Source organism: Akanthomyces muscarius, chromosome 5 (genome assembly GCF_028009165.1).
Source record: "Akanthomyces muscarius strain Ve6 chromosome 5, whole genome shotgun sequence".
NCBI lineage: Eukaryota > Fungi > Ascomycota > Sordariomycetes > Hypocreales > Cordycipitaceae > Akanthomyces > Akanthomyces muscarius.
The window spans coordinates 900,086-912,609 of NC_079245.1; the positions used below are offsets into that span (position 1 = coordinate 900,086).

General features: G+C 54.3%; 5 protein-coding genes across 5 annotated transcripts; 3 read left to right on the forward strand and 2 right to left on the reverse strand.

Annotated features, from left to right (window-relative positions):
• Positions 1 to 344: 344 nt before the first annotated feature.
• Positions 345 to 3,428, forward strand: LMH87_009576 (uncharacterized protein; the record flags this gene model as incomplete). The annotated part of the gene is made up of 4 exons (XM_056196597.1): positions 345 to 471; positions 521 to 2,319; positions 2,380 to 2,477; positions 2,525 to 3,428. The coding sequence occupies 4 exons, from the start codon at positions 345 to 347 to the stop codon at positions 3,426 to 3,428; spliced, it is 2,928 nt and encodes a 975-aa protein (XP_056053728.1).
• Positions 3,429 to 3,728: 300 nt separating this feature from the next.
• On the forward strand, positions 3,729 to 4,609 carry LMH87_009577 (uncharacterized protein; the record flags this gene model as incomplete). The annotated part of the gene is made up of 4 exons (XM_056196598.1): positions 3,729 to 3,979; positions 4,105 to 4,480; positions 4,529 to 4,535; positions 4,596 to 4,609. The coding sequence occupies 4 exons, from the start codon at positions 3,729 to 3,731 to the stop codon at positions 4,607 to 4,609; spliced, it is 648 nt and encodes a 215-aa protein (XP_056053729.1).
• Positions 4,610 to 4,696: 87 nt separating this feature from the next.
• LMH87_009578 (uncharacterized protein) lies at positions 4,697 to 5,560 on the reverse strand (the record flags this gene model as incomplete). The annotated part of the gene is made up of 2 exons (XM_056196599.1): positions 4,697 to 5,472; positions 5,542 to 5,560. 2 exons carry the CDS (start codon positions 5,558 to 5,560, stop codon positions 4,697 to 4,699), a joined length of 795 nt encoding a protein of 264 aa, XP_056053730.1.
• Positions 5,561 to 6,106: 546 nt separating this feature from the next.
• On the forward strand, positions 6,107 to 7,114 carry LMH87_009579 (uncharacterized protein; the record flags this gene model as incomplete). Its single annotated transcript, XM_056196600.1, has 1 exon — positions 6,107 to 7,114. One exon carries the CDS (start codon positions 6,107 to 6,109, stop codon positions 7,112 to 7,114), a length of 1,008 nt encoding a protein of 335 aa, XP_056053731.1.
• Positions 7,115 to 7,335: 221 nt separating this feature from the next.
• On the reverse strand, positions 7,336 to 8,089 carry LMH87_009580 (uncharacterized protein; the record flags this gene model as incomplete). Its single annotated transcript, XM_056196601.1, has 2 exons — positions 7,336 to 7,826; positions 7,888 to 8,089. 2 exons carry the CDS (start codon positions 8,087 to 8,089, stop codon positions 7,336 to 7,338), a joined length of 693 nt encoding a protein of 230 aa, XP_056053732.1.
• Positions 8,090 to 12,524: the final 4,435 nt, after the last annotated feature.

The following is a 12,524-nucleotide window of genomic DNA, read 5'->3' on the forward strand; positions in this document are numbered from 1 at the left end:
CGCCTGCTGTTTCTGGACCCTGGAAAAGAGATTGTCGCAATCGTTGCAGACGCGATTGTGGCGGGACGTGTTGACTAGAACCAGCGCGTTGCTGGGTCGACCGCGATTAGCGATCAACGATATCGCAGCACGTGATCTCAAACAGAGTTCACTTCAACGCTTTCCGAACCGTAAATGCGCCATGTCACGGCGTCGAACAAATTACTCACTGTTGCTCCGAATGCGCCAGTCTTGAATTAAATATCTAAATCTTTGCATTCATTGCTTGTCTTTGCTTTTTCTCAGGATGCATACACAGACAACAAAGCTACTCACATCGGACCGAAAATCTTTACTAGACCCAAATGGCTGAAGCATACAGCTTCGCAGGCCATACATATGGCGATGCCGGAGTCCTGTCATATCGCCTGGCTGATCACAGCCTGGGAGACCACATTGGCAGCTTAGACTCATCTCGGCACACCGACAAAGGTTAGGCGCACTGCACGCCGTATTTACTCAACCACTAATCTTTCCGCAGAGCCTCGATTCTCTCTGGTCGGCGCATCTGCTGAGCTCTACCCACCATCCAAGTCAGCCCAGCCCAGCGCAAGCTCTGATTTATGGCGCATTCGCCGAGAGCAACATCGATGGCTCATCAAGTCCCATCCCGAAGCAGCCATGGGCAATTTTGCGTTTCAGGAGCCGCTTCGTGAGGACATGACCAAGTTCAAGACGCAAGAGACGTTTACCAGCGCTGGCTCATTACTTGCCATTGGGTCCATGCCAACTGTGTCTGGTCGCCAAGACACGAAAAAGCCCGTTCCATTTTTGGCTTCTGCAACAGGGGAATCCGGTGAATCTCTCCGTGTGACTGTCGCGGATCAGACGGCGTGGGAGTGGGGAGATGGCAACGATGCTTCGTTGCAGCTCTCCGTCATCGACCCTCTGCAGAGTGAGAGAGAAATATCATGGGCTACTGACGGTCTCCCCATCACGCAGGTCAAATATGCAGAAGGTCTTTCGAACCAGGTCAATGTACGATGGCTACTAGTTCAAAAGGGCACCTCAACGACCATACTCCAGCCGGAGCACCACCCTGTACCGATTACCGAGACTCAAATCATGGATGGCTCCATCACAGGCAACTCGGCATCGCTGGTCAAAGCAAACCCAATCTTGAGGCTGCACCACACCGACACGGGTGGAAATGCCCACGCGGATGTAGTGTTTAGCCCTGCAGCCTTTGGGCAAGCTCCTCTTCTCGCTTTGATAGACGAATGCGGCTTCTGGAGCATCTGGGATCTTATGGGAACCTATAGAATCGACATAAACAGCGTCAGAGTCATGCTGCGAGCATGTGGGCAAATCAATACTGGTCCACTCGACGAATTCCCTGCCCAGCATAAATATCCAGCTGAAAAGCATGGGCTCATTGTAGTCTGCAAACCAATGGACGCTATGCTAGATCCATTGGAAACAGACACACGCGCAGGCTCTACTAGGTGGCCGGCGCCAGTTCTTCTTATGTGGAGAGCTGACCAGCTTCAGGCAGTGAACATGCATTCAGCCACAGTGGTATCACCTTTGAGGAGATTTTGGGCACCGGAAGGCAAAAACAATCGGATTGCTGATGTGCAGAACTGTCCTAGTACCGAGAGTCGTGTCTTTATATTGACCGAGAAAAGCCTCGTATGGGCTGAAATCCGACAGGAGCAGGAATATCCCACAGTTCTTGCCAGCATATCTCACGTTGGGGGCGGATCATCACTGCCAAAGATGACGACTTGTGCTTTAGACGATGGCACAGCCATGGTTTTCACATTGTGCACCAAGACAAGTCAGTTGTCAGTGTACTGGTTCAAAGCTAGGGCAGGCGGCCCCGTGCGCTGGCATAGACATGTCACCTCACTTCCCAGCGCAAACGACGTTTCACGGCCCTCGCATATCTCCCAAATGACTGTCACGCCACTGTCTCTCGATCTCTCTGATAACAAATACCCATCTGGCTTGGGAGCTCAATACAAACGCGCCGGAGTACAATTTTTCCAGGTCAACGTTTTGTTTGATGATTTAAGTCTCCGATACGGCATCTATACGACCATGTACGCTCCTGGGCAAGATATCGTACTGCCCACGAAACGGCTGGCTTGGTCGATGACGGAACAGCAACGACAATGGAAGAAAAGACGAGATCATTTCCTGCAACACTTTGAAACCACTTTTGTCCTGCCTGATGGCATGACGGAAAAGGGATTGGCGTCAGCTCTGCAGCGTCGTAATGCTGGAGAAGATGAACTGGTTGGCCACAAAGAGCCAGAAGTCAAGGTTCCGCAACCGGTGAGGCTAGATATGGAGAGACTTTGCCGGTCTATTGGCCGCACGTTGGCGGAAACACAGCGGGCGGGCCCCAAGGGTCTCCCCAGAGATTTGTTTGACGCCATACTGGACATGTTTAATCACAGTGAGCTGGGAAGCCGGGCTCCGTTGGCGACCTGGTACGTGGTTATCAGCTACAAGCGCAAACACAGCTAACATGATGCAGGCACCAGCTTGCAGAAGCAGTGGGTGACGACGCTGAACTCGACGACGTCAGCAACGGCATGGAAACGGAAATAGAAAGGCTGTTTGATGCTACCGACGAGAATAAACAGGTCCCTCAGCTTCGTCGCTTCACTGACAGGGAGCCAGCAGATGGGTTGGTCGGCTTCGCATACCTATTTCACGAATATTGCAACTTCTGGCTTGATTCTCCTGACTCTCGCGTATCAGATGAGGTTCAGGAGCAGCGAAAAGTTTGGATAGCTGAGGTGGCGCGGAATATGCTCCTCTCCAGCTACGGTGTCCTGGTACAAGACATTTCCATTTTTGGTCCTCAGAACCTGGAGGTCTCGCAACGGTCACGCAGGGAACCTGCAAGCTCGGCTATGCTCACGTCCTCGCCCCGCAGCTCACAGCCTTCTCAAGTACCATCTGAGCCCAATAATGGCGGCGGCGGGGCCATCTCTAGGCTCTTTTTATTAGCCCCGTCACTGGCTACTGCGGAACTTGCCTCGTCAAAACCTCACAGTCTGCTGTCGTACTGGCCTGCTGAGCGTGGCCACGATCCTGAACGCTACGTGTCGACAGTAGCCGTCGCCTCGGACGACAAGTTCAGAGAGGCGCGAGACAGGCTGCAGCGGAAGGAGGCGCGGCGGAGGTCCCATGTAGATAAATTTCGGCGACAGTCGATGATGCGCCCGAGCATGGGGCGCGAGCATGAGGACGAGGCTATGGGCTCCTCGCCAGGTCCTATGCGCGTACAGGTCATGTCGAGTCAGGCAGGGCCAAGCTCGTCCCAGACGCAGGCGCCATCAATGCCGCCTCTGACCATGAGCCAGCCTGTCTCTGGCGCGTTTGGCGCGCGAAAGAAGAAGACCAAGCCAAAACGGAAGAGTGGCTTCAGATAGCTGCATATTGTCCTCTTCTGCATTATTTTATATTGTAATCATGATATTGCATCGCAATTGCTCAATTACTTGATCGTGCGATTTTTCATGTGCATGCATTGGCCGTTTGTCGTGGGCTTGCCTGTGGTGGGGCAGACATGACTTCATAGGACGTTAGGCAAGTAGCTTTGTACCTTGATTGCACACATCATCAGACAACTTTGACAAATCTATTCAATTAAGCCGTCGAGAGCAGAGGGTCTCCCAATATATATAAGAAAGAAACAGCCCTGTCCCGTCCTAAAGGGATTGTCACCGAACATGTCGCACTCGCATTCGCACTGCCACGACGAGCACGGTGGCCACGACCACGAGCATGACCACTCAGATGATATCACGCCGGCGCTGCAGTCGTCGCTGTACGAGCAAATCAATTTTGACGAGATTGTCACCCTAAACGAGGCCCAAAGAGATGCCGGCAAGGCCATTGTCAAGAAGACGTGGATGGAGCGGCTCGACCTGAGCCCGGAGCTTGAGAGCGACGCTGACGAGCAACTTCTCATGACGGTCCCGTAAGGCCTCCCCCAAAGCCACATCCCCCAAAGCCACATCCCCCAAAGCCACCCCTTCTTTTTAGAGAAAGCCTTTTCTTTTCCGTTGATATCTCTGGTCTTTTATAACTGACGCAGAACCACAGCTTCACGGCCCAGGTCAAGCTGCACGCCATCCTGCTCCGCACATCCCCCGCCGCGTGCGCCCCCAAGACGCTCAACCTCTTTGTCAACCAGGAGAGCCTCGACTTTGAGGCGGCCGAGGAGGCGGACCCTGTGCAGCGTTTGGAGCTGGCGCAGACTTCGGACGTGCAGGAGATTCCCGTCAAGCGCGCGCTGTTTGGGAAGGTGCAGCGGCTGAGCCTCTTCTTCGCCGACAACTTTGGCGACGGCGACGAGGACGTGACGCGGATCAGCTACGTCGGCTTCAAGGGCGAGTGGACGAGGCTGGGCAAGGCGCCGACGAACATCATATACGAGGCGGCGGCGCAGCCGGGCGACCACAAGGTCAAGGGCACGAATGTGAATGCGATGGGTAGTGGCATTGGAGGACGCGGACCGGGAGCGTAGACGGGGGGTAAGTGGTGAGGTCTGGCGATACAACTGACGTGAAATCCTGTTGACAAAACAAATAAAGACAAAATTACGTGAATTTATTTTGAGTCGGAAACTTTGGTTGAAGTGCTTAGATTGGCGCTGTCTTTAAAGGCAAGCGGATGGGTACCTGAGGGAGTGCTCTCACTCAAAGCTGCCACCTGCTTCTTCCAACAGCTGCGGAAACCATCTCTTCGCCCTGTCCACGAAGACCTCATACGCCACTCCCTTGCGCAAGACGCGCATGTTCTCCGCGTCAAAATTCACCGCCCCCGAGCCGTACGTGTGCCATTTTTGTAAGCCGTAGTCCACCACGAGGTCCGCGTGCGCCAGCACCTCATCCCCTACATCCGCTACCCTGAAGCGCTGCCCCTGGCCCGTCGCATTCGCCGACGTCCCAAACACGAGCATGCTCTCCTCCTCGCACAGCCTAACTAACTCGCGACAAAATGGCCCCTCGGGGATCACGACGCAGACCGTGTTGCCCTTGGTGACTTGGTCCAGCGTGGCCGCGTCCAGCGCAGCAAGGTGCGGGTGGAGGTTGTCTGCGTCAAAGGGCGCCACGATGCCGACCATCATGCCCATCTCCTCGGTCATGACGCGCGTAAAGGCAAACCTGGCGGAGGGGAGCACGTGGATCGCGCGGTGCTGGGCGTAGGTGCCGAGGATGCCAATGTTGTGCGTCTGGTGGCGGCCCTTGGCGGCAAAGATGCGCTGGATGCCGGTGGGCGTGCTGGTGAGGAGCGCGTAGCCGACGTCGGTTGGGGCGACGATGAGACCGCCGTCCTTGAGGATCTGGAAGGCTTGCGCGGCGTCGTGGGAGACGTTTGGCAGCGTACCCGGTTCGGGGATGATGCGTGGCGCCATGGTATTGTGAAGAGGGGCAATATATAGCTTTATATGCAGCTTCGTGGAAGAAGCTGCAGGTAAAGGTGTCAAATATACAAACGTCTCACTTTATATGATGCTAAAATAGTCAAACCACGTACTGACGTCGATTTTATGCATTTCAAATTCGCGTCTTTGCAGATCTGTCCCAGCAAGCCATGATGATGCCCCCGCTGGTTCGAAAAACGTTACCGGATTTAGTAAAAGAAATCACGCCCATTAGCAAATCATCGTGCCTAGCTGCCGTGGGTATAAGCCATGTTCCGCGGAGTTCGGATGGTGTAGTGTTCAAGAAACGAGACCAAGTTAGCGCATGTCGTAAGTGGCCCTCAGGACAGCACTTGATGTGTAATGTACATCAAGTTCAATCAGTCCGCGTATGACACGACCACTCTACCTTTTTCTTTTTTCAATGTTGTTGTGAGTAGATAAAGGGTACATACAATATATTGAGGAAGATCAAAATTTAACTCTCTGCAATTTCATCATTTAATGTGCAGCCTTGACTTCTGATACTTCGTGGTGCTGGGAGGCTCAGTGGGTCTGTCAAGCCAGGGGTGCACGTGACAGAAAAAGATGGCTTCCTGCCGCCAACATTTCAGCATCTCGAAACGAAAGTCGTAGTCAACTCACGTCCATTGAACTTTCCACACACCCTCACAGACGATGCAGCTCCGTCTACCGATACTGGTCGCCCTCCCGCGGGTCACGCCCGCCCGCCCCGACACCGGCCGCCGGCTGCTGCTGCCCCTGACGCCCACCCGTGGCATCAAGTACGGCTGGGCGACAGCGCCGCCGCGCTCCAAGCCGCGACGATTCAACCAGGTCAACTCGGGCCTCCCCACGCCGACGACCGGCCCTGCCGCGGCGCTCAAGCGACGCGAGAACACGACACCGCACCGCGCGGGCGTGTTGGCCATCAAAAAGGGCATGACGAGCATGTTTGTCGGCAAGGCGCGCGTGCCGTGCACGGTGCTGCAGCTCGACCAGGTGCAGGTCGTGGCCAACAAGACGCGCGCGCGCCACGGCTACTGGGCCGTGCAGGTCGGCCACGGGGCCAAGAACCCGCGCGGCCTCACCGGGCCTCTGCTCGGCTACTACGAGGCGAAAGGCATCGCGCCCAAGGCCGCGCTGCACGAGTTCAAGGTCCGCGACGAGGAGGGCCTGCTGCCCGTCGGCGTGCAGCTCCAGCCCGACTGGTTCCGCGTCGGCCAGTATGTCGACGCCCGCGCGCAGTCCCGCGGCATGGGCTTTGCGGGCGGCATGAAGCGCCACGGCTTCGCCGGCCAGGAGGCGTCGCACGGAAACTCGCTCAACCACCGCACGATTGGTACCACGGGTCCCTCGCAGGGCAGCGGTAGCCGAGTCTTGCCCGGCAAGAAGATGCCCGGGCGCATGGGGTTCGAGCACGTCACGGTGCAGAACTTGAAGGTGCTCAAGGTGGATAATGAGCTGGGCGTGGTGCTGGTCAGTGGCCCCGTGCCGGGCCCCAAGGGCCGCGTCATTCAGCTGCAGGACTCCAAGAAGCGCAAGGCGCCCAGCAAGCCTTTCCGCGAGAGCGCGGTGGAGCTGGTCAAAGAGAGACATCCGGATGCCGAGGCCAAGCTGCAGCAGGCGAGGGAGATGCACATGGAGCTCAGGGAGGAGCGCAGAGCGCACAACGCCGAGTTGTAAGGAACAGCAAAAAGAGCAATGAGTGTGGACTGGCATTGATGTAAAAACAAAACTCCTCATTTGTGAAGCGGACTTTTTTAATTACTTGTATTTATAGATGTACACATGAATTGATAAACTATTGTACAGTTGTCGTTAATTACTTCCACCAAACTAAATGCCCGACGCTAAGCAGAGATTGTGTTTTGTGTATAAAATGCTCCCTCCGTTTCTTTTCTTGTCTATTTATTCAGCGCACCCTGCTGTCTGAAACCCCTCTGGACAGCCTCCTCGTCCAGCGCCGGCGACGGCGGTAGCGTGTCGTCCGCGAGCAGGCTCTTGAAGGGGTCGCCCTCGTCCAACAGGTCGATCCACTGCCCGTCCTCGGTGCGGAGGCTCCATTCCGACGTCTCAAACAGGCTCCGGCTGGTGGGCCTTCGGCTGGTGAAGCGCATGACGGCGGTGCCCTTGGTGCCGCGGACCGAGAAGCTAATGTCGATGCGGCCCTGCATCTGGTTCATCTCGCCGCCGATCCAGGGGATCTGGTGCTTGAAGTAGATTTCGTCGCCGAGGACGGCGCGGGCTTTCGGCGAGGTGCGCAGCGCGTAGAGCGTCGAGGATATGACGGGCGAGGAGGACTTTTGGTAGTTGAAAATGGCAAAGGACGAGGCGGCGACGAGCAGCGCAAAGAGCGGCAGCGTGCGGCCCCAGCGGAAGCCGACCTGGGAGAGGTCTAAAGGGGACAGCAACGGGTTAGCAGATGAGAGGGGAGAGAAAAGGGGTGGAAGACATACCGGGCAGCTCGCGGTCGGCGCGGCGAGCCATGAGAGGGCCGTCGCCGGCTTTAGGCGCAGGCGTGTTCCATCGCTTCTGCTGGGCGTGGCGGTTGCGCAGGCACGAGCGGCTGGCGGCGGCGGCGGCGGAGGAGGCCTGCTCAGCGCGGAGAAAGCTTGCGACGGTGCGCTGCCGCAGCATTGATGAGGCTCGCGAGGTCATTGTGTGAGGTGGTGGTAGGTGGGATTGTGGCCTGATGTGTTGCGAGGGAAGTGACGCTGAGCAGAATTTCGAGGCAGCGCAGCGCGCCCGGGTGGACCCACGCTGTACTAGACAGCCGCCAGTCGTCGGCTTCAGGCGCGCCCAAAAAAAGCCGTTTCGTCGTACAGGTTTTGCTTTGCCGCCGACAGTTTCACAGTTGCAATGAGATGTGATCAATTTAATATATTCGTACATTTCCTATGTCATCTCATGCCAAGCGAGACTGGGTTTGGGATTATTACTATCTCGCCTTTGACATTTACCACAGGCGGAAAACGACAGCTGGGTTAAACGTACACCCTGCAGTGTGCCACGCCCCCACCACTCTGCGCAGGTAGGCAGTGTGGCACATGTAAAGGTACTTTGGACGACACTTTCAGCAACTCTCGGGCGAAGACCGAGAAGAGATCAAAAGGGTATTTCAAGACGGTCGAATCTTTATTGTGGAAAAACTTGAAATTTATTTCACATATGTAAAGGGTGTTTTTGTCAATGTGCCGACAAACCGTCAAACCGAGTAACAAGCAAACTGTTGGTATCCACGTTGTGTCTTTGCACGTCTTCTTCTTCTTCGTGGGCAATGATATGCACACAAGGTCCTATGAGGGTAGATACCAATGGATCTGTGACCTGCGAAGAAGAAGAAATACTCTGCTGTGGTTGCCTACTTGCGCTACAATCGCGGCTCGTACCCGCTTGTTGCGCCTGTGCTCCCCTGCCCAGCGGGTGACGCTTCCTCTTATCTCGGCCAGCATGCTTCCCTCGCAGATGTTCTTTAATTTTATGGAGTATGTTGTGTTTCGGGATCCGAGTCTAGACTCTGACTGTCGATCAACTTGGTTGCCTGTGCCCGAGTGGGTGCTCGACTGCCAGGTCAACCAGCCAAGCACTCTTTGGACAATTCGGCGCAATTCCTCCAGTTCGGTCTCAAGTGGGATGCGTTTACTTTGCGCTTTGCTGCCTCTGCGGTATGTTGCGATGTGGCAGTTGAGCAGGCGCACGTGTGCCAGTGTCCACGGCATGATTCGCGGGCATGCTAATGTAATCCACCTCCGGACTGGACGAAGCATAAAAAGACCCAGAGTATCCAAAAGGCTCTGTAGCTGATGGTATACAGGTTTCATAATAATATCCCGGGGGATGCGACAATGCCTGTGTAGGCTTCCGGAAGTGCTGATGCAAGGCGCTACACCACAAGCGACAGACGCCCAACCACGCACCCAATGATACATGCCACTGTTCGAGTCAATCAGTCAATCAGGCTTTGCTGATACTTACTCGTACAAGTTTGTCAGATTATGGGTACCTGGATACAATTTTCAGAGCTCGGGCAGCAGAACGTTCTCCGCTTGTTTAGTCGAATTCCATGCCCGGCTCGTGACTTTATCTTATGCGATCGTCCCAATGGCAGAACTGAGCAAAGCATAAGCCCGTGCCATGTTTGAGACAATAACATGCAGTGGTCTACTGCAACAGCTCATCCGGTTCCAGTGCGCCTTGTCAATTCTGGAGCACAACCTTCTGCAACCAAGTGGTGGCCAGGCCGCAGATCTTCCCTCACCATCCATTGGGTGCAGGCAGAGGAATGACGGGCCCGCACCAGTTGCAACGGTGATTGAACTTGATGTCTGTTTCCGAAAGATAACGACAATATAATTTTTGGATCAAAGCAGAAACTTGGCCGGCCAGTGCACTTTGGACCTACTGAAGTATTTGCGTTCTACAGTCATTGGGGCACTGTGCATTCGCACTGTAGATTCGCAACTTTCTGTCCATGGCTAGATGCGCAGGCAGACATTTCACGGTCAAAAAAAGTATATCGTTTTATTCTTGTAGTCCTGAAATGATACCTTCGACCGCAAACGGGGCAAAATTCCCTGTTTAATGAAATGCTACTTCGTGTTAACCACCACAAGCTTCCTGATAAGAGAGTCCGTAAAGCGGCACGAGCCCGCTTCTCGTTGCCACCATGGAACAAGAGCAGTGTTCGCAACCGCATGCTACGCGTCACCGACATCAATTGCCTGTGCTTGCGACGAGCTGGAGAGTGCGACAATCCCGCTCGCCTGCAGCTGCCCCAGGGCAATTCCACGGTCAACACTTGGTGCTGGAATTCTGCGACACCCAACACAGCACGCGGATGTCCATGGCGCGACGGATGGCGATATTGGAGAGCATTTCGCTCAACTAACTGCAGCTGAGCAGCACAATGGCGAATAAAGTTAATTTTTGAAGGGTTGCATTGTCTATACAGTGGCGGCTTGAAGAGCTGGGCATTTTGGGCATCTGTATTCATGCTGTTTCAGCTTGCGGTCTTCGGCGCACATTTGCATTGACTCACGTCGAATTGTGCGTAGTAAATCGCCACAGCCCAACGGATGCATCTATACACGACCACGTTCTTCTCGATCTAGCTACAGCGACTCTGCGGCTTTTGAAGCTCATCATCTCGCGTTTTGCTCGCCTGCTACGGGGAACTTGTGTCGATACAGGCAGAGCCTGGCTGGCTGTCGCGAGGCCTAATTCAGAGCTCAGCAGTCAAACGTCCAGCTTGGTTCGGACGGTTCTGAATAAGATACATGGACATGAAAATCTCCACAGACAGTATTTGAGCGACACGGCGACACTTCCGTATCACCGACTGCAGCTTACCGTCGTCGCATGCTGCTGTAGTGCCAGAAGAGCCGGCTACGAGGGCGGGCGTGCATACTGTCGGCTGGGGATAAATGTGTCGCTTGAAGCATAAGCATAGCTGATAAAGGTTGGTACTCCTTGGATATAAGATAGCAATGATCGCTCATTCGGCAAGATATGATGAGAGGAATCGCTAGGCTCGGCAGATAGTCTGTCGCATGACCTGGTGCTGTGGCCACTGTATGCAACGCTAACACAATGACCCGAATGCCAAGGGTCGCATCAAATAGTATTCTCGTCCATGCAGGGGCTCTTCTAATGTTTCAAAAAATCTTTTCAATTGACTGTTTGCTCCGACAAGACATTTGGAATTCAGGAAGAAATGCAGCGGGCAGTTCAACTTTTAGCGGCCAAAAACTAGCAAGCGACCCAAAGGGCTCGCCTCTAAACTTCGGCGTCGTCTCGAGAACATGCGCAGTAATGTGAGAAAGAGCTTCAAACTTTCAATCGTGATGCAGCGCACTCGGATCGCAACTCGTCATTTCTCGCCAATCTTTGAGCTGGTGCACAGTACACCCTATGAGGGACGCATGATGTTGTCCGGCGCTCTCCTCCGACTGCGGCCTACTTCTCGAATGCCGTGAGGTGGATATGTGAACGGAGTGCGACGGTGCCTGTCATCTAGGGAGACTTTTGAGGCCGAAATTGCTTGCAAGGAGTTCTGAAAGAGGGGAAGTCTGTTACACAAAGTGCAGCTTATCTCACTCCTCATTGCCCGGGCTAGTATGGCGTACAACTGTTGTTGCATGCACTAAGCGACTGACTTACACTACTAGAGAGAGCATTGCTAGAAAGAGCAGGCCTCATCCCAAGTCACAGGACCGCACAGAATTGGAGGCTGAGATGGTATTTCGACCCGTATACCTATGTGCAACTGAATCAGAGTGTGTTCATGCTCAAATATAAAGCCCTGCACCGATTCTGGTGTGTAGTCGCAGACGCATCGCCGCTTTAATCGCGTCATCAGCGGTACCTTTTTCTGAGCACCCTGGCTGCCCAACCTACAGCGGCAGCCGTCCCCTTTCATGGCGGGTTTATTATGTAATTACTTTCCACTATTCTCTTGTGCATATGCTCACTTGATCTTTCTTGCCCTTTCTTGCAAAGTTTTGAATTTCACTACGTAGTGCTTTGCGCCGCGTTCCTGGCGTCGTGTCGTGGCCGAAAGTCGTGTCGTGGCCGCAAGTCGTGTCGTGGCCGAAAGTCGTGTCGTGGCCGCAAGTCGTGTCGTGGCCGCAAATCCTGTCGTGGCCAAAAGTCGCGTTGCAGCTAATACGCCTGTCTCGCTGCTTAAAAAAACAAGTCAGCAGAAAACAATTGATAACCTACCCCAACCCTGACGCTAGATATGATTTCCTCTCAGCTCAGCAAGTTCAAGGTGCTATGGTTGAGGAGATCCCGTGTTTGTTCCTCCAGCGCCACGTCTCACTTTGTCTCGAGAGTCAGAAACATCATGGACCGCCGTTGAATCATGGGTCCGAAGGGACAAACCTCACTTGCACAGCCAAATGCCACAAATAAATAACATCAATGTACAAATACAACTACGGTTGAGGCAGAACGCAACAATTTCAAGAGCTCCGGAGCCAACGGGCGAAAGTCTCTCCCGACTTGGCAGACTCTGTAGTGCAGGGTAGCCTGCAACCGCCTGCCGAGGCGCTCTTCTTTACGGCGCCTGTGTTCGCGTGTGTGACTTGCCGAC